Below are 20,118 nucleotides of genomic sequence, written 5' to 3'. Positions count from 1 at the left end.
TGGTCTAGCAGCGGCTGCAGGAGGCTCTTGGCCTCGTCGTCGAGCGCAGCGAGGAGCGGCGCCGCCAGCTCCCGGGCGGCAGGCGTCGTCGTCGTCATCGTCCGGCCAATCTCGAAATGACCCTGGGGATCGGTCGGCGTATCCTTGGAACAACACCTGGTCACCGGAAATATCCCACGTCCATACAATTACCAAGATCATGCAGTGTTTTTCACTGTTTCTCACGTGAATATCTCGGTGATGATGATGCAAGCACCGATCCACCGAGTGCGGTAGCAGAGGCGCCGACGTCAAATATTTGCCGCCGACGCAATGACGACTTGGTCGGTGATTCTCGCAGCGTAGTCCCAGGTGCACTAACACCCAGTAACTCATACTCTACTGCATTGCTGCGTCGTCGATGTACAGTAATCCTACAGTACGATGGCCCGGGTTGAATATTGGACTCGCTGCAATCCCCCGCACGGCGACAATTGCTGATAGCGTCTTCCATACGGCCCTGGCTTCTCCAACCTGCGTCGGCGCCCCACCAAGCGCAACCATGTTTAGAGGGCACGGATAAGAGGGTCTGCACTCTGGAGGCAATAGCATGGAGTCGCTCGAGCGGCTTGGTGTTGATTACCGCAGCAGACAACAGAGCTGCGGAAAAGAGCCTCTTGTATTGGTTTCAACTTGGGGCTCTAGCCAAGTCGAGCCTTTGACCTACCGGTACCGACGGTAAGCTGTCCATCGTCGTAGCCAGCCTCGTCGGTATCCTTGAATTCAGTCTGCTGTGTTGATTTAGCGCGAATAAACGTACCTTATTACGCAGACGGTGCGACGTCGTCATCGTCCAATGTTATCGAAGAGGCGCTATCATGGATGGTCGTCTTGGTCCTTTGAATGCATCTCCTAATCACAATGAGTGTATCGGATATGGGCTGCAATCCGCAGGAACGCTGAAGATTAACGCAATTAACGCATACACACGCGCGTTTGACCGATCGACACCACACACGTGTGATGTATGTGAAAATACCACGTGGGAAATGAAAACCCTCGTCGAAACCACAGAGCACAAGCATGGAGTCGACGATTGCGCGGGCTTTTGAGTTCGTCGAGGACTCGCAGTCCGAGGACGACGACGCCGGCTACTACGGCTTCCGCCCGCCGACGCCAGCTCCAGAAGCACCTGCCGCTCCAGCTCCAGCAGCACCCGACGCTCCAGCTCCGGCGACCGAAGCACCGGCGACCGACGCTGCCCACGACGAGGACGAGGTCGGCGACGAGGATGGGTTCAAGGTCGGCGACCTCGTCGAGGTCGAGACGCGAACGTGGCCAGGCATCAACAAGATCGGCGGCGCAGCGCGGGTCATTAGCGTGTACAGCGACGGCGGCGACACGTTTGTGGACGTGCGCTACTTCCTCGGCGGCAGCGAGAAGCGCGTCGACGTTGCATACGTGCAGCCGTCCGACATCCACCAGAAGCGCGCGCGCCAGCGCTACTCGCGCGTCTTCTTCCACGACGAGTTTGCGGACGAGTATGGCCGCAAGCGCCGGGCCGACCTCGACGCAACGGCGGAGCTACTACCCAAGCCCAAGCGATCGAGAAAGGACGGACCACCTCGGCCCGCCCCGGAGCACCTGCGAACGCGCATCCTCGACGACGACGAGGGCAGTAGCAGCGCTGAAGACGACGTGTTCGTGCCCAGTCTGCCTCGACTTCAGCCACCAGAGACGCCGGCAATCCCTCGACCAATCGCCATGCCAAAACGGGCACCCCTGAACGAAGACTTCTTCATCACCACGGGCGACTCGGATGACGACGAGCGCGTCATCAAAAGCGCCAAAAGGCGACCACCTGGACCGAGCCGTCTCTCCACGAGCATGACGTGACCAAGGACGTGACGCAGGCCATCATGAGCTCGTCACCAGTCGCCAAGTACGATGCGGACCAACCTACGGAGGTTGAAAGTGACTACGACTTTCAGGGTGGGTCATGGAGCCCGGTGACGCACGACGACGAGCCACAGGACGCACCGCAGCCCCGTGTTCGGCGACAGAAGCGCGCCAAGAAGCGGCGGTACGTCGGCGGGTACCTCGAGGAAGCCGACAACTTTATTCAACCCGAAGACAACGCAATGGAGCTTCCGGACGACGTGCGCAAAGATACGGGGTTTCGCCTCGGGAAAACGTCCAAGGACCTTCTGCACCAGTATGCAGTGCACACGGAGCAGTTCCAACTCGTGCTCGCCGAGTTTGGCCGCGCCAAAGAGAGTCTCGTCGGCAGCTCGTTGGCGCCACTCGCACTCTACGACAAGGTAGTGTATCCGTGCATCAACCGATCAGGCGTGACATGCGTGGGCAGGTTCTCGAACTCGAAGCGCTGCACGCGCTCTCGATCATCCGGGAAGAAGATATTTTGGATGCGATTCTGCGCAAATTAGACGCCAAGGGCAAGTCCATCGTACGTCGGGCATTTCCTCTGCGGTAGTACAACTGAGTCATTCGTCTAGAAACCCGTCGAGAACCTCCAGCACGATCAGCGGAAAGAGCAAGTAAACGCGTTTGCAAGCTGGCTGCGCCAGCTGCGCGACACGACACTGCAGCGACTGCACCGAGACGGGCTGTCGGTGCCATCGCAGATGCCGCCGCCACCGACAAAGAAGCGTCAAGCGAGTCCAAGCGACAGTAGCAGCAGCAGCGACGACGACGACTACTACAAGGCGCCGTCGACCGAGACCGCAATTCCGGCGTTCATCGAGCAGTTCCACACAACGCGACCGGCACGCCCCCGCGCCTCGGTCGCAGTGCCGTCCACCCGGCCCAAGCGCCATGACAAGACCAAACCCATCACGAAACAACAAGCAAAGCCGGCAACGACGCCGTTGCTATGGGACGACGTGTACCACGCACCGCCGCACCGAGAGCAGTCAGCGCTGCCGTGGTTCTTCGAGCCCGCACCTAATGACAACGACGTGGGATACGACGACACGGACGACCGATGTGATGCGCCGACCGTGTTTGTGCCCCGGACGCTCAACAGACGTACGATTCCGGCAGCTGTGCTCGAGTCGACAACGTGGGACTGGAAGGCGCTCGTCAAACCGACGCGCCGGTCTGCGCCGGCGCCCTCCCGCTCGGTAGCCCCAGCCACGATCGCGCCAGCGCCCAAGCCGCCCAAGCGGTCCCGATCCCGCAACGTGTTTGAAGCGCTCTGGCGACATCGGCAGGAGCGATCGCGGCCGCTCATTCCGTTTTTCCCACCGAAAAAGTCTGTGTCGGCGTCCCGACGCCAGCCCGAAGCGCTACCCACCGCGTCGCCACCGGTTGCGGACGAGCCATCCGTGACACCAGATGTCTGTGTCTTGGACTATGTCTCTGACGCGCTGCCAACGCTACTTGTGTACTCGGCCGACGTTTTTGCGCGTATTGAAGCCCGCACCATGATGACACCACATCTGTCGCCCTCTCTCTTTCATGAGGTCGCCACTTCGAACCCTGGAGAAACCGTATTTATGAACAATGGAGTAGGATGCGCCGATTGGTGCCGTGCTGCAGCGGGCCTTTCGGTCATTGCGGCATCGTCTCTGCGACCTCCAGACCGCCGAAGCAATGTGGCTGGAGCAAACCACGCAGTCGCACACGTTGTCGGACGAGGTGCTCATCGGCATTGATGGTCTTTGACCAAGCTCATCTGGTCGATAGGAGCTGGCACGGGACGAAGCCGCCTTGGTGGCACAAGCGGCCGATTGCAGTCACTTGCTCGCGAGCCTTGCCTCGTACCTCGCTGTCCAAGATGCCCGTCAAAAGAAAAGGCTCAGCACCTTCTTCTAGAGGAGCTTCGCCTGACGACGACCTGCCTTCCGCATGTCGCCACACTGCTCCAGACGACGCCGGCATATTACTACTACTTGGAGCTCACCGAAGCAGCGTCGACGCCACTCTTGTCGGCACTAACGAGCGTGCACGCGCACTGTGTGTCACTCGTGCCTGGCAAACAAACGCAGCAAGCCGCCGCGCTCTTCCTTCTCGAGATGCACTTGCATGTCCCGCACCTCTTAAACACGGGCGCGGACGGCTACGACGCGCTTTGGCTCCAGCTCATGCGTCTACACGGTGTCGAATTCTGGGCGTTTTTTACCGAGCTATTACCGCACCTTCGCAAAGTCATCGCAGCCACGTTCGTCGCGGAGGCATCCACGAGCCTGGACATGCTGCTTCGTGAGCTCGTGTGGGACACGACCGTCGCATTGGCCCCGCTCTTCGCCCTTGCCGTGCCAACGATTGAGTCGGCGCATTCCATTCCAGGCGGCTGCTCATGATGGATTGGAATAGAACGCTACACCACTGGGCGCTTGTCGGGTACCTCCTTGCGTCCATGGACGCGCTGCCATGCTCGCCGCGCTTTGACGCTACCAAGTACGACTACCCATTGGACAAGGTCGAGCGCTATCGCGTGCGCGTGCTCCAGCGGCTCTTGCTCTTGTCGTCGATCTGGACGCCCAACCATCGTACGTGGCTTGTACCATCGAGAAATGAGGTTCCTGATGGCACTGAAACTAGTGCCCATTGTGACGATTGTGTTGAGTTTGAGCCAAGGCGCATCGAGCCACCCGGGACAGTGCTCGTGCGTTGCGTCGACCAGCCATGCGTGCAACGACGGCGACTGCCCGTGTCTGCGCAAGCACGTTGCGTGCACATGCTCCATGCCGCAGTTTTGCAGTTGCCGCTTTCCTCGCTTCCTCATCGAGCTCGCGACGGACGGGACGACCAACCTCGTCGATGCCATCGACCAGTGCTCGTCCGTCGAGCTCATGGGCCGCGTCATCGCGGTAGACAAACCTCTTGCCCCTACATGCCTCGTTTCATCAATGTCACATAGATGCAACTGCGTCAATTGGACAAAACTGTCCAGCGCAATCGCTTCCGGCATCCAATTCTGACGATCCTCAAGCCCGCAGCCGTCACTCCGACCGCCAAATGGAACTGGTCGGGCATGACCGCTGCCTCCAGCAAACCGAGTGCGGTCGTCGCGGCACCTGCGACGGCGGCGACGGCCCAAACCAACGCGAGCACGCGGCGACAAGCCAAGCCGCTCGCTGCGTGGCTCGACGACCGAGCAACGGTGCACCTTGCGCTGCTACGAATCGCCTGCAATGTTTTTGTATAGGCCCTCACGCAGTGCACGGTCTTCCTCTCCATGGCGCTGAGCACGTTGACGTCGCAAACGGAGCCGAAAGCGCTCAAGCGGGACGTGGGCTACTACGCCAAGGAAATCTTCCGTTTTTGCAACAATGAACTCGAGTACGACAGCCTCGCGCTGCACGCGCTCTGGCTCTTGGCGCGCGGTCTCGTCTCGGTCGCTCGGCAGTGCTTGCCGTCGCTCGTGACGTCGATGAGCGACCTCCTCACAGACATGGTCAAGCGGCTTCAGGACGAGCTTGGTCGACCAAAAACGACGATCGACACGCGCGTCGTGTCGCCACTCGTGGTGCTGCAAGGTACTCCACCTCATCTGTATGTTTCATCGTTCCATGCTCACCAAGATGACGTATGGTAGCCAACATTGCTTTGACGTTGCACTGCTTTCTGGACATTGTACGAGCGCTCAAGCAGCTGGAGCTCACCGCCGGGATCGTCGATGACGTTGCGAGCTGCTTGATTGCAATGTTCAACAGCGGCCTTGACGCGGTGCTTCAAGCCAGTCTTCTCCAACAGGTGCCCGCCACCACGATACGACTCGCGCTGGACCTTCTCGACGCGCTCTTGCCGCCCCAGACGTCGGTGCCGGCGCCAGCGCCCGTCGATGAGTTTGATGACCCCGAAGAGCTTGCGCTCTTGGCGGCTCTGGACATGGACGCATTGCTCTCGACCAATGGTTCGCCGTCGACGATGCCAGCCATGACGTTTGTGTCCTTGGTGACAACCCATGTTGGCGATCACGTCGTCAAGCAGCTGCGACCGTCGCTGCAAAAGCTCGTGCTCCATGCGCCGCAGACACCAAACGCAATAGCGATCCTCGGTGGTGTCCTCTCGCTCGCGCCGGGGACGAGCTGGGACCTTTTGCTGGCGTCGACGACCGCTGCGTCACTGCGCCTCGTGTTTCCAAGAACGTTCTCGTACGCGCTGCGTCGCGCGACCGACAAGGTAGCCTTCGTGGCCGCCTTTGCGCAGACGCACCGGCGCGAGTCGCTGTTTCTCGAGGCGTGGCTGCTTTGTCTCATGGACGCGACGACGTCGGACGAGGTCATGACCGACATGACGCGCGCGTTGGCGCCACAGACGCCGCTTCTGCACCACGTGGAAGCCACTCATCGCACTTCTGTATGGCGGGCGTTTGCCAAGAACATTGCAACCATGTACACACCGCACCCGCACCTTCTCCGGTCGGTGGTGGCCGATGTCTCGAAAGGCTGGCTCGGCGCGGTCCTGGACGGTGCGGCGGCCAGTCTCCTCGAGCTCTGTCTCGACCGCCCGCAGTGGGCAGCGCTGCACGCTTTTCAAGACTCGGTCCTGCCGTACACGATCTATGACGCCCGCGTGCTATCAGCCGTCGAGCGCGGGTCCTCGGCGACCGAGCGGGTCGTGCGGTACGTTGCCCGTCTCTACGACGGCGTTGGCGCGCTCCTCGAAGGCTGCGGACACTTGGCGCGGGGCAAGAGCCTCGTGTTTCACGTCTGGCTGCGCGAACTCTTTCCCAGCGCGAGCTACGCGACGCACTCGACGGCCGCCGAGAGCCTTCTGCACGGTCAAGTGGCGTCAATTTTCCGAGACAAGCCGGGGCCGCCCACGTCTTGGTTTGGATCCAAGCTGCCCAAGCCGTGGATCCAAGTCGTCGACGTCGCAAGAACATTCTTGGCCGTCCAGCACTACCCGACGCTCCTCGACTGGTTCGCCCAGGTTCATAACATACTCGTATGCATTCCATGGCCGACCATTTGGCGTAGACGGCGTCCGTGTACCGACTGTACGAAGGCGGGTTCGCCTCATCGCCCTTGCGTACTCTATTGTACAACCTCGTCGACCCCGACGGACCGTTGGGCCTCGCGTCGTTTTACCCGATCGAGTCGAAGACTGCTTTGCCAAGCTACAAGCGCGAAGCCGACTACTTTGCGCGCGGCCTCTTTCGGCAAGCGCCGGCGCTGCGACGGCTCGTACTGGAGGCCTTTGCCCACGAGATTGTGTCGACCCGCCTCCATGCGCTCGTTGGGTCGGAGGACTGGATTCCGCTCTTGCAACTGCTTTGGACCTGCAGTTCCGAGGCAACGACGCTTGGGACAGCGCGCGAATTCACGTGCAGCTTGCAGCTTTGCGTCGAGCACCTCGTGTCGCACTTGATGTGGCCGGACGCGCCCGTCTTCTCACCCCTCACGTACGTAATTCGTGGCCCCTGGCTCCAACTAAGATCTCATGATAGGTCGGTGCTGCATCGCCAGCTCTTCGGGTTTGCGCTCAACTGCATGGCCCTTCCGCGGGATGAGACGCTGCCCGATACGTTCGACCTGAGTTTGCACATGCTCGTGCTACGGGGTGTGCAACTGCACGGTGCGCTGCAGACGCCGCCGATGCCGCCGTCGGCTCAGACCACAGCGACCTTTGAGCGTCTCCAGACGCAGCTGACGCGAGACCACGGGTTTCGGTTCCGGTCGTCGCCGCCCGTGCTAGGGTCGAGCGCCGGCAGTGGCATCAATTCGTTCCGCGCGCAAGGCGATCTCCTTGTCGGTGTCGACGCGCTCCTCGCGGCGGCCAAGCGCTCGTCGCGGTTCGCGCACCTTGTAGTCTAGTCGATGTCTCTAGTCCACTTTACAACCGAACTAGACAACTCGTCCAAAGTTGATGCAATTAAATCGCGTAACCGTGAAACGGGCTTCGACTTGGGCTTTGGACAACGATGCCGCTCCAGTCGAGGCAGTACGAGGTACGTGGCGGTCGACAAGGTCGTCGACCAATGGCGTGGCGTCGCAGGAGCGCATTGTAAAGCTTGAGCAGTCGCTCGAGATGGCGCGCTTGCGCTACCAGTGTACGCCTCTTCCTCCATTCGGACGCTTCGATGGCACTCAAACTCAATCTGCGAGTAGCTCAAGCAGGCCGCATCAAGTAGACTAATTAGAGTCTGCACCTGCAACACTCTCTTTAGGGCGCTTGAGGCCGAAAACGCAAAGCTCCACGAGGACATTGCCGCTGAGCGCGCCGAGCGGTGGATTTTGATTCTTGTTGATGACGTCGTTGACGTGGAAGCAGGGAGACGCTCATGAAGAACCGGCAAGTGAACGTGCTCTTGGAGGCGCTCCAGGAAGAGCGCACGCAGCGCCTCTTGGACCTCGAAGCCGCACACCTCCGCGAGCGCGAGCTCCGTGCCCTCGCCACCGAAGCCGTACGACGCAAGCCTATGCTAGCATGATGACTCTCCCTTCATAGACGGTCGCGACCAAAGGCGCTCTCTTGGCCCAGGAAGAGGCGAGCCACAGTCGCGCTGAGATCAACGGACTTCGTGCGACCGTGCGCTGCAGTACAAAGCTCCTCCACGTCTGGCATGACATGTTCGGGTCCTCGACAATGACCAATATTGTCTGTAGACGTCCGAAAAAGAGTACCTCGCGATGCACAAGGAGCTCGAGACGACCCAACTACAGCTCCTCGAGACGCGACGGTATCGCATCCAAGTCGCTCGCCGCGCAATCAAGACGATCGCATAGAAAGCTGATTGCATCGACGAATGACGTGGCGGTCTGGACGGACCGGTACAACCAAGCCATGGTCGATCTGCACATGGCCCAAATGAAGCTCACGCAAAGCACGATCGGTAGGCTGGGTATGATGACACATTGACCAACCTATGGATGTCTAGGCGCGAGTGCCAAGGAGTCGGCACTCATGGTATGGACAATATTTTCCATCGTTTGACCGTGCTATTGCGTAGCGTGGGTACGGTGTCGTATTTGCCGAAGCCGACGGCGAGGCAGTCAACATTCAACGCAACCCGTTTCACTGCGTCAAAAAAGGTGGTGAAAATGATAAGTGCTGCGATTCACATGGCATAGGGACGGCCAAGTGGAATGGAGCGCGCGACGACCGGGCCCTTGCACATGTCAACTTGCTGCGTGAGCGCGGCCAGCTCCCCCGCCGTCAACGCTGCATGAGATTGCTCTCAACAAGACCCATTCCGCGCCGAGCGAGTTGGGACAAACCAAACCTTTGTACGGTGCATTTAGTTCAACCTCGTGCGCTCATCGAGAGCTGGCGTAGGGCGCATCGTCGGCCTCGTTCCAAGGCCGAGAGCACGCGGTACGACTCCGAACAAAGCGAGAGCTGAAGTGGTGTAGGGACACGAATGGCTCGAAATTTCTGGGCTACGGTCTCGGGCTGCTCAAGAAGGACCACATCGTCGCTGCGGACACCTCATTGTCCAACAATGTTCACTAACGTCGATGTACGATATTTAAGTCTCAACGGGTCGTTTCCATGGCTCCGAAAACTCAAAAACTCGTTTGCTTCGTTTGCCTTTCAAGTGGTGCGTTCCGTATGGGACGAGTGCCATTTTTCTTGTGCGCGTTGGCTGGGGTCCCTAGAAAGATATGGTTTTGTGTGTGGATTGGCGGTGCGATCGACTTCAATCATGGAGTACGCGAGTGGCTGGTTCCTGTCAAACGGGGCGGTTGCTTGGGGGCGTCAATAGATTAAGAAAATCGCTTCTGCTACAGAATATACGACAAAACGCCACACTCCAACAGCTCCCTTCTCAAGTGTACCGTCCCAGGCCTTGGAACCGGGGATGGCATTGTCGTCCGCATGCTCCAATAGCTCGGTGCCACCGAGCAATAGTGAAACGAAGTGTAATTAAGACATAGCTTTGCACCATCCTCAACACTTTTCGAGTAGCTGCGGGGATCGCAAGTCCGATCTGCATTTTCAGACCAGGCACACACAGGAAGCGCGAGCAAGCAAGGTCGCACCGAGACGCGTGCACCGCCAAGTGCCTATCGTGGGCTTTCGGTCGGAGTTGACATGCACCACAGCCGCCAGGCGCTCTTCATCCGCTTTAGCGACCCGTGCTGTTGTTGTTGAAGTGGGTCGTAGCGACCCGTGCTGTGGCCGCGGCCTCTGGATCACAAGATGTTACAGCTCAACGACATGTCGTCAACCAGACGTCGTCAAGTACGGGGTGCATCGCGGATCGCTGCTGTGTGGACTCGACCTTTCGCTGACAATCGCCAAGGGCTCGATCTTGATACCACGCAGCTCCTTGTTGCGTATGAAGCCTTGGGTGCCGAGCTGGATCATCAGAGCCAGTTGGAGTCCCACCGCGCGTGTACAATATTATCTCCCGTCATAATTCTGTCATATAGTGCCATAGGACACGCCAAACCTTTCTTAAGATGAAGAAGAAACTCACTGGGCGAAATAATCAAAATAATCAATCAACTAATTCGTTACTAGTATATGTGTAGGAGAAAACCAACCGCCTCGGCGTCGTTGGAGTCTTCAAGTCGCTTGAGGTCGAGCGTGAGTTACTACTCGACTTCTGTATGGTGCAGTCAACCCAACGTGGCAAGGCGACGAGGGACGCTGCAGAGGCGGCGCTCTCAAGCGATCGCCGATGCAGGCGGCGTGGCACGCTGGATTCTTATCCCATACTATCTCTTTGCCTTCATGTACTTCAAAACTGTCTCAATAATCAATATGGCAATAAAGTATATAGAATTGTATATATCAATATACAGTAAATGATTATATTGTTTTAAAGAGATATTTTGGAGACGTATTGCTATGTTTACCGGATCCGAATAGAGAAAAATCCAGTAATGACTAAAGGGACTTTTATCCAATCCCTTCGAAAGAAAGCAACGTGCCTGCACCTGATTGGCTCTTTCGACGTTGTAGCCGCCATCATGAAATCGTATCTTGGTGCGATAACAAGCTCCCAGGGAATCGAGGCGACGCCGCGTACTAGGAGAAACACGCATATCTGCTGCATTTACATGCAGTTCGTCAGCACCTCTGCACTCCGAGGTGAGGAGCAACTCGGGAGGTGGAATTGCTCTCCGATACGCTGACACGCTTCTGTGCTTTAAAAAAGCGGTGTCGGTGGCAAAGCTCTGTTTTGCTAATCTTGACCAATCCGATGCGAGATAAAGTCGATAGCGGCCCACCATTGGTGCGTTTTAGCAACGAGCTGGTCGTTGCTTACATTGCAATATCCGGATATTAGTCACAGACCGCCGGATACCGAAAGATTAAAAACTGCCAGGGATGTTTTCGCAACACCCAAAATACCAACCACAGACGACCAAGTCCCGCCAAGTGTAGCAGCGAGCCATGGACCCCCAGCCGACGACGACAGTGCCATCTTCGCCACAGGCAGCGAGTCCGCGACCATCGTTGGAAGGCGCCGTCGTGACGGGCGACGTGGCTCTGCAGAGCCCTCGCCTCTCGCGCGCTGGATCGCGCTCGTCGAGCTTCCCACCGAGCTCGCCCGTGGCTGCCGAGGCGGCGCCATCGCCAGGATCGCCGCGCAAGGTGTCTAGCTTCTCGCGCCGGACAAGCTTTGCTGTCGAAGACACGACGCCCAAGTACGAGCATCCGTCGGTCCCTACCGCGCTGCGCAAGGCGTTTGCCGACGGCGAGCAAGGCAGCGTCTTCCAGGTATTGGGCTCTCGTGCCTATGCAACGCTCATCGATGATGAATGTTAGTTTGTCGATCAAGAGGGCAAGTACAGTGACGACGACGTCAAGCAGCTCGTGCACGACGTACGTCTCGAATGTCGATGCACGTATATCTAAGACGCGCTGCGTAGCTCGAGTCGCTGGACGTCGCGTACATCAAGAAGATCTACACCGAGTCGCTCCTCTTTGACAAGGCGGCGCAGGCGTCGCTGACCAACTGCTCGATCTCGCCGCTCGACGAATTCGACTCGCTTCTCTCGTCGTCGACCGAGGCCATTGACGCGTGGCGCGCGGCCGGCTACGAGGCCATCAACCGCGGTGAGGTCGCCGCCATGGTGCTCGCGGGCGGCCAAGGCACGCGCCTCGGCTTTGACGGCCCGAAAGGCATGTTTGACATTGGTCTTCTCTCGAAAAATCCCTCTTCCAACTCTTCTGCGAGCGCCTGCTCAAGCTCCAATCGAACGCCAAGGCGTCTGGGCACCTCCCGACCGAGCCATCGATTCCGTTGTATGTCATGACGAGCGAGATGAACCACGCCGCGACCACGCTCTTCTTCGAAACCAACAACTACTTTGGCTTGTCGCCGACTCAAGTCGTCTTCTTTCCGCAAGGCACGCTGCCGTGTCTCACCAAGACGGGCCACATCATGCTCGAGACGCCGACCAAGGTCGCGCGCGCGTCGGACGGCAACGGCGGCGTCTTTGTCGCAATGCGCAAGCACGGCGTGCTCCAAAACATGCTGGACCGCGGCCTCAAGCACCTGCACGTGTTCTCGGTCGACAATGCGCTCACCAAGGTCGCCGATCCCGTCTTCATCGGCTATTGCATGGCCCAGAAGACGGACGTCGGCAACAAGGTCGTGTGGAAGACCGCGCCGGACGAGAAAGTGGGCGTCGTCGCCAAGAAGAACGGCAAGTACTGCGTCGTCGAGTACAGCGAGCTCGATGCGGCCAACGCCGTTCTCGTGGACGAAGCTTCCGGGAAGCTTGCGTTTGGCGCGGGCAACATTTGCAACCACTACTTTAGCGTGTACGTCGTTCTCCTCGATATATAGTGTCTGTCGGTGAGGATTGATACCTTGATACTAGACCGTTTTTGCACCGCGTCCTCACGACCGTGGACCTGCCGTTCCACATTGCGATGAAAAACATTCCCGCGGTCGCGCTCGAGGCTGGCGACAAGAAGACGCTGCCGGGCATGAAGCTCGAAGCGTTCATTTTCGATATTTTTGCGTACGCGACGTCCATGGCGGTACTCGAAGTCGCGCGTGAAGACGAATTTGCACCCGTCAAGAACGCGAACGCGTCGCTGAGCTCGGGCTACACGGCCGACTCGCCCGAGTCGGCCAAGTTTCTGCTCTCGGCGCAAGCCAAGCGGTGGGTCGAGGCCCAAGGCGGTGACTTTTCGCTGCACCTCATCACGAAAGGCGCGGTCCTCAAGCGTGGGCAGCGCATGAAGCGCTGGACGCCGCGCGTGCTCGAGTTTAACGCAGCGACCAACACAGTGCGCACGTACAAGGCCGAGAAGCCGGGCAACGCCAAGACCTCGAGCGTCATCTCGTGCCAGCCGTACGCGAAAGACGTTGACAGCTTTGTGTGCCAGCTCGGCAACGGAAAGCGGCTCAAGCTCAAGTGCGATTCGGCGGAGGCGCAAGGCCACTGGATCGCGCTCATCCAGGAGGCGCTGCGTCCGGACGTCGCCAACACGCGGCTCTGCGAAGTGTCGCCGCTCGTCTCGTACGAAGGCGAAGACCTCGCGCACCTCGCCAAGCGCCCGTGCACGCTGCCGTTCTACCTCTCGGAGGTCAACAACCGCCGTCTCAGCCAGCGCGCCATGTCGGTCGACGAGTACGTCTCGACGTCGTCCATGAAGACGATGGTCGTCAAGCCGACCAACAAGATTGCGATCGTGTACGAGCCGATGCCAGAGATCGTCGACGCCGACGACGTCCTTGTCGACACCAAGTTTGTGGCGATTTCGCCGCTCGATGTCGACCGCATCGCCCAGAGTGATGACACCAAGTACATGCCGGGCTACTCGCTCGCCGGTGTTGTCCAAGCTGTCGGCTCCAACGTCACGTCGGTGCGCGTGGGGACCGCGTCTGCGCCTACGTGCCGACGGGCGGTGTCTTTGCCGAGTTTGCCAAGCTCAACGCATCCAACGACTGCATTGCGCCCGTCCCGCTGAGCATGCCGTTGGATCTCGCCAGTCATGTGCCGTCGACGGCCTTGCTCGCGACCGCGTTCGCCGCGGCAGTCCAGGCCGGCGACCGCGTCGCGATCGTTGCCAACCACGGCGACATTGGGTAACACGCGCGCTTCGACGCGCGCTTGATAGTATGGATGATGCTATGCTGTTTTTATAGGTATATCGTGGCGCAGCTCGCGGCCACCCGCGGCGCCGACTGGATCGGCGTCGTGTCGGCGTACCCCGAAAAGTTCACGGGCTTGGACCTCGCCGTCTTCAAGTCGATGGCGGACGTGAATGCCGCGTGCGCCAAAGAGAACGCGGGCAGTTCGCCCAACGTGGTCCTCGATGTCGCCAAGAGCGTGGCCACGGCGCTGGCGCTGCCGCCGTCCTTCACGTCATCGCAGCTCGTCGACATCATCGATGCGATCGCGAGCAACACGCTGCATTTCCCGTCGACGCTCGTCACGGAGAAGCCGTTCGACTTCTTCTTGCACGCAAACCACGCGCTGCTCTCGAGTGCGCATGTGAGCGTCGCTCTGCGTCTGACGCCGCCCAAATTGCCGGACGACCTCATTCGGCGCCTCGAGGAAGCCAAGCAGGACCAAGTGCTCAAGGTATGCATTTTCCTGAGTGTGACGCGCCGTATTGACGCGATGGCTAGTTTTACCGCGACAACCTTCTCTCGCACAAGGAAATCGACCAGCTCATCCACGATGTAATACGCGATCTCGTGAGTCTCCAGGCCGCTGATATCGATGGTAGCTCGAGTTTCTGGACTTTGACCACTTGGCGTCCATCTTCAAGACGTCGATGACCAACAACCATGCGCCGACGGGCGTTCTCGAGCCGCTCGACACGGCCGACGCCGTCACATCGACGCCCGACGACGTTCTCGAACAGTGGGCTGCGACCGGTATCTCTGCGATCGCGCACAACCAGGTGGCCGCGCTCGTGCTAAGCGGCGGCCAAGGCACGCGGCTCGGCTTCTCGGGCCCGAAGGGCATGTACAACATCGGTCTTCCGTCCGGCAAGTCGCTCTTCCAGCTCTTTGCCGAGCGCATCGTCCGCCTCCAGGCGCTCGCAGCGCAAGCTGTCCCGGATGCGACCCAAAGCATTCGGCTGCCGTTCTACGTCATGACGTCGGCCATGAACCACGACACGACGGTCGTCTTCTTCAAGCAGCACAGCTACTTTGGCCTGGACCCGGCCCAGGTCTTCTTTTTTCCCAAGGCACGCTTCCGTGCTTCACCATGGACGGCAAGCTCATGCTGGAAAGCGCTGGCAAGCTCGCGACCGCCTCGGATGGCAATGGCGGCATCTACACGGCGCTCGCCAAGTCGGGCGCGCTTCGCCGCATGGAGGAGAGCGGCGTCCAGTACCTCCATGTCTTCTCGGTCGACAACGCCATGTGCAAGGTCGCCGACCCGCTCTTCATGGGCTATTGCATCGAGAAGGAAGCCGACTGCGGCAACAAGGTCGTCTGGAAGGCGCGCCCGGACGAGAGCGTCGGTGTGGTTGCCAAGCGCAGTGGCAACTACTGCGTCGTCGAGTACAGCGAAATGGACAAGGCGACGAGTGAGCTCCGTGATCCAAAGACCAACGAACTCGTCTTCGGCGCGGCCAACATTTGCAACCACTTTTACACCTTGTATGGATGTCGAGCCTCGGCGTGGCCTTCTCATTTGTCTGTGTATTAGGGCATTTTTGCGGGACGTGGTCTTGCCCCACATGAGTCTGCAGTACCACGTGGCGCACAAGAAGATCCCGATGGCCGACGAGACGGGCGCGACGGTGACGCCGACGACCAACTCGGGCGTCAAGCTCGAGTCGTTTATCTTTGACGTCTTCCCGCTCTCGAAGCGCATGGCCGTGCTCTCGGCGCCGCGCGACGACGAGTTTGCACCCGTCAAGAACGCACCCGGGAACCCCGTCGACTCGCCCGACTCGGCGCGGCGATGCTCAGCGACCAAGCCAAGCGCTGGCTCACGCCCCACGTGCGCCGCCCCGAGATGCTGCAGGCGCTGGCCTTTGTCGAGATCTCGCCGCTCGTCTCGTTTGCGGGCGAAAACCTCGAGGCCTACGTCGACGCGCTCACGCCGACAACCACTGTCTTGACGCTCGACACAAAGGACGTTGCTGCCAGTGCCCACTGCGTGCCCACTGCGCTGCGCCATACGCTGCACGAGTTCAACCAAGCACATGTCCTTCGGTTCATTGACAACGGAACCATCTCGCGCTACGACGCCGCGCTTTTGGTCCAGGACCTCGCGTCGATCGACTTGGAGCACCTCACACGGAGCTTTGAAGCGAGCATGGCACCCGCTGCAACGGACGCCGGCGTCTTGGAGCCGCTGACCACCGAGGTCGACGCGCTCGAGAGCTCGAGTGACACGGCGGAATGGTGCGATGCGGGTTTGAACGCGATCCGAAAGGGGCAGGTCGCGGCGCTCGTCCTCGCCGGCGGCCAGGGCACGCGACTCGGCTTTGACGGGCCGAAAGGCTTGTACGACATTGGTCTTCCGTCCCACACGTCGCTCTTCGCGCTCTTTGCGAAGCGGTTGCGCAAGCTGGAGCTGCTCACGAATGGCCGCATTCCGTTCTACGTGCTCACGAGCGGCCTCAACCACGAGGCGACGGTCACGTACTTTGAGCAGCAGTTGTACTTTGGCTTGTCGCCGAGCCAAGTGGTGTTCTGCCCCCAGGGCACACTGGCCGTGGCTTGACGACGAGTGGCCAGCTCATGCTCGCGAGTCACGGCGCGTTGAGTCGCGCGCCGGATGGCAACGGTGGCGTCTATCGCGCGCTGCAGCTCAGCGGCGCGATCAACGACATGCAAGCGCGTGGCGTGCAGTACCTCCACGTGTTCTCGGTCGACAACGCCATGTGCAAGGTCGCCGACCCGATGTTCATGGGCTACTGCATCGCGAAAGGCGCCGACTGCGGCAACAAGGTCGTCTGGAAGGCGCGCCCGGACGAGAGCGTCGGTGTGGTTGCCAAGCGCAGTGGCCGCTACTGCGTCGTCGAGTACAGCGAGATGGACAAGGCGACGAGCGAGCTCCGCGACGCGGCGAGTGGCCAGCTTGTCTACGGTGCGGCCAACATTTGCAACCACTTTTACTCCATGTATCCCTCCTTCTCCAAGCCCGACATGGCACCTCATGCATTCTTGTGTAGGGAGTTTCTCCAACGCTGCTGCAGTGGCGAGCACATGAATACGTACCACGTGGCACACAAGAAGATCCCGCACGTCGACTTGACGACGGGGCTTGTGGTCGACAAGCCGTCAACCAACACGGGCATCAAGCTCGAAACGTTCATCTTCGACGTGTTCGGCCTCGCGACCAAGATGCAAATTCTGGCCGCGACGCGCGAGACAGAATTTGCGCCCGTGAAGAACGCGGCGGGCGCGGCCGTCGACTCGCCCGGCACGGCACGGACCATGCTCTCGGAACGATGCAAGGCGTGGGTGGTGGCGGCCGGTGGCTCGTTTACCAACGCGGACGGCCTCTGCGAGATTGACCCGCTCGTGTCGTACGACGGCGAAGGCCTCGAGAACTATGTGCGGGCGCCGCTGACGCTGCCTCTGTACGTGACACTGCCGACGACCAAGGTCCGGGCCAGCTCTATCTCCAAGCCGCGCCCGAGTTCCTCGAGCACGCCGACCGGCACCGATGAGATCAAGCCTAAGAAGAAGGACAAGTGCGTCATCATGTAAGAAACGAGTGCATAGGAAGAACTTGTAGTGCAAAAACAACATGTTATATACATACATAATACCTTTGCAAATATGATGATTGCGTGACGAGTCACAGGCGCCGCGAACTCACATTTGAGCCGAGCGAAGGCAGCGAAGATGTGGTTGAATATGGCAAGTGGTGATTATTTATGGCGTTTACCACAAATAAATATTTGAGAGCCCATAACTCTGGCTGTGGGTATCCAACGTCGACGCGATATCGCGTTTAGTGCTCTCCTAAATGTCCTCTATCGCTATGCCAAGTGTGGGCGATTTCATTTTTGCAAGCGATTTGGCCGACGGGCTGCCTCGCGGGCGTGCCGCCTCGGGTGGCATCACCTGGTATTGGCTGAAACTGGTAGTAATTTGGCCAATGAAATAATTGAACAAATGTATTTTATCGCTTAGTACAATCAAGGCATATTAATTCGTCAGAAGTTTTGCTCAAGCAATAATGCACGCTCTCGGGACGCCCGTTTCCAGTCTTCTGGGAGAGCCCTGTCAAAGCCAGACTCCTCGTAAATGAGCCGACGGAAGGCTCCTATCTATATTGTAGGCTTGCGTTGTTGCTAGCAGCCAGTCTTCCGTAGGCTGCTCCACGACAGCATACTCGATTGGAAACATCGATACACACCTTCTCATCGGCTCCGAGCACTCCTTGTGAAGCATGCTTGTGGAGCGCCTAGAATAGTGTGGTAAAATTGGTCGTACGGATTTTGCTCCGGTAGAAATATCGTGTCGAAAGGTGGTGCAGTCGACACCGTTAAAGGCGCCACGGTTGGCAAAAGACTGGCGGCGGGCTGGGCTGCGGGAGTGTCGGCGGGGACGTCGCATGTTGTGGGTACCGGTCACCGGTACCAAGATGGCGACAAAGATCGTTCGACGTGCGGCTTGCGACAGTCGCGTCAAAGTACGTACACCACCACCTACACTCACTATTAAAACCTTTGGCGATCGCCGAGCTACACTCGTGACGAGCGATGACTTTCAAAGTACGACGAGTGCCAACCAGCAAGGACGCCATTCACATTGACCTCACTTGACGCGCTCGTCGATGAAAACGAGCACGCTTTTAGCAGTAGCGATGATAGCACCAACGCGTTCGTCATTGACAAGAGGATGCTTGGGTGACGTAAAATTACCTGCTGCTTCAAAACGCCCTGCCTGCTTCCACTGGCCTGCTTCCTCTGCTTCCTACACTTGCGATCGAGTCTGGAATCCGGAATCTAGAAGCGAGCGAGGTGGTCAAGCAGGCAAACAAACAACGTCTTCTTCGCAAGGCCACATCGCACTCCATCGTCTTGGATAGAAGAACGCCGCGACAAGCAAGACAAGCAAGACAAGCACGCGTAACCACAACCCACAGGTGCACTCATCAATACGACCTATAAGACGAGCAGCGATTTGACATGGGTGGAAACCAAGAGATGGGTCCCTGCGATGGTGATCGATGCATCGAACATGCCCATCGTCGTCGCCCCACCGAATCAGGTCGACCCCGGACCTGGGCCCTGGACCCCACTAAAAAGTACGACGGGTACCCTATTCGCTCCATGGCGCACCTTTCATGACGTCGCCGCCCTTCTTGGCACTCGCTCGTCGACAGTCGATGCTCCATTACGACTGGCAAGCTTCTGGCTAGCTCATGTCCGGGTTGAAGAAGTGCTACTACATGTGGCCATTTGTGGGGCCCCCCTCGACCAAGCGGCCGATGCGCGTTCCATCGAAACAGCTGGCTTTGGATCGCTGCCGGTCGCCTGCCCCATTTTACAAAGTACAACCCAAAATGGACTCGCAGCTCGTGACGAGCATGAGCGAGGTCGACGACTTCCGCGTCGAGAAGCAGGCCCCGCGCCGCTGGCACCGCAAGCGCATCCTTGGCCTTCTCGGCGCGCTCGTCCTTGTCGGTTCTGTGATTGGCATCGTCGCCGCTTCGACGTCGTCATCGAGTGACGCGAAGACTGTCAGCACCAGCGCGACGAACCTTGGCATGGCCATTTGCTACGACACGTACCAAGCCGACAAGATCGACGCCCATTTTACAACGATCGCGACGCGCTTCTCGGCCGTCCGGTCGTTCCAGACGTGGCTGCCCAACAACGACAACGTCATTGACGCCGCCGCCCGCCACAACCTCTTTGTCTACCCAGGCATCTGGCTGCGCGGCGCCGACTACGCCCGCGACGTCCAAGCCGCAATCGACGGTGCGCGGCGACACCCGGGCACGGTCAAGGCCGTCCTTGTCGGCAACGAAGACCTCTCCAACGGCTGGAGCGTCGGCGACCTCATTAGCAAGATCAAGGACGTCCGCGCCAAGTTCAGCGCCGCGGGCCTGAGTCACATTGCGATCGGGACGGTGCAGATCGACGGCGCGCTCCTCTCGCACCCCGAAGTCGCCGACGTGTGCGACGTCGTCGGTGTCAACATGTACGCGTTCTTCTCGGGCGCGTCGTACTCGTACACAGACCCGATGCGGGACACGGACGTGCGCTGGCAGGCGATTTACGCCAAGTTTGGCAGCAAGGCCGTCATCACCGAGACGGGCT

At 59.2% G+C, this 20,118-nt stretch overlaps 4 protein-coding genes across 4 annotated transcripts; all 4 read left to right on the top strand.

The window, feature by feature from the left end:
* Nucleotides 1–1,062: 1,062 nt before the first annotated feature.
* Nucleotides 1,063–7,766, top strand: SPRG_12957 (hypothetical protein; the record flags this gene model as incomplete). Its single annotated transcript, XM_012353267.1, has 13 exons — nt 1,063–1,812; nt 1,866–2,300; nt 2,348–2,446; nt 2,496–3,464; nt 3,514–3,639; nt 3,688–3,771; nt 3,819–4,270; nt 4,318–4,493; nt 4,546–4,814; nt 4,865–5,107; nt 5,153–5,483; nt 5,543–6,882; nt 6,930–7,766. The coding sequence occupies 13 exons, from the start codon at nt 1,063–1,065 to the stop codon at nt 7,764–7,766; spliced, it is 6,111 nt and encodes a 2,036-aa protein (XP_012208657.1).
* A 349-nt stretch (nt 7,767–8,115) lies between these two features.
* Nucleotides 8,116–8,811, top strand: SPRG_12956 (hypothetical protein; the record flags this gene model as incomplete). The annotated part of the gene is made up of 5 exons (XM_012353266.1): nt 8,116–8,179; nt 8,224–8,356; nt 8,401–8,508; nt 8,559–8,632; nt 8,679–8,811. The coding sequence occupies exons 2-5, from the start codon at nt 8,234–8,236 to the stop codon at nt 8,809–8,811; spliced, it is 438 nt and encodes a 145-aa protein (XP_012208656.1). The 5' UTR covers nt 8,116–8,179; nt 8,224–8,233.
* Nucleotides 8,812–11,240: 2,429 nt separating this feature from the next.
* On the top strand, nt 11,241–17,644 carry SPRG_12955 (hypothetical protein). Its single transcript, XM_012353265.1, has 14 exons — nt 11,241–11,625; nt 11,674–11,730; nt 11,778–11,981; nt 12,086–12,675; nt 12,735–13,728; nt 13,785–13,951; nt 14,012–14,450; nt 14,498–14,551; nt 14,599–15,048; nt 15,099–15,484; nt 15,534–15,944; nt 15,980–16,550; nt 16,574–16,959; nt 17,011–17,644. The coding sequence occupies exons 1-14, from the start codon at nt 11,299–11,301 to the stop codon at nt 17,549–17,551; spliced, it is 5,577 nt and encodes a 1,858-aa protein (XP_012208655.1). The 5' UTR covers nt 11,241–11,298; the 3' UTR covers nt 17,552–17,644.
* A 1,714-nt stretch (nt 17,645–19,358) lies between these two features.
* On the top strand, nt 19,359–19,908 carry SPRG_12954 (hypothetical protein; the record flags this gene model as incomplete). The annotated part of the gene is made up of 2 exons (XM_012353264.1): nt 19,359–19,776; nt 19,865–19,908. The coding sequence occupies 2 exons, from the start codon at nt 19,359–19,361 to the stop codon at nt 19,906–19,908; spliced, it is 462 nt and encodes a 153-aa protein (XP_012208654.1).
* Nucleotides 19,909–20,118: the final 210 nt, after the last annotated feature.

Source organism: Saprolegnia parasitica (genome assembly GCF_000151545.1).
Source record: "Saprolegnia parasitica CBS 223.65 unplaced genomic scaffold supercont2.119, whole genome shotgun sequence".
Classification (NCBI taxonomy): Eukaryota; Oomycota; class Saprolegniomycetes; order Saprolegniales; family Saprolegniaceae; genus Saprolegnia; species Saprolegnia parasitica.
Note: the sequence above shows the minus strand (reverse complement) of the source record. Positions and strands in the feature narration are given on the sequence as shown.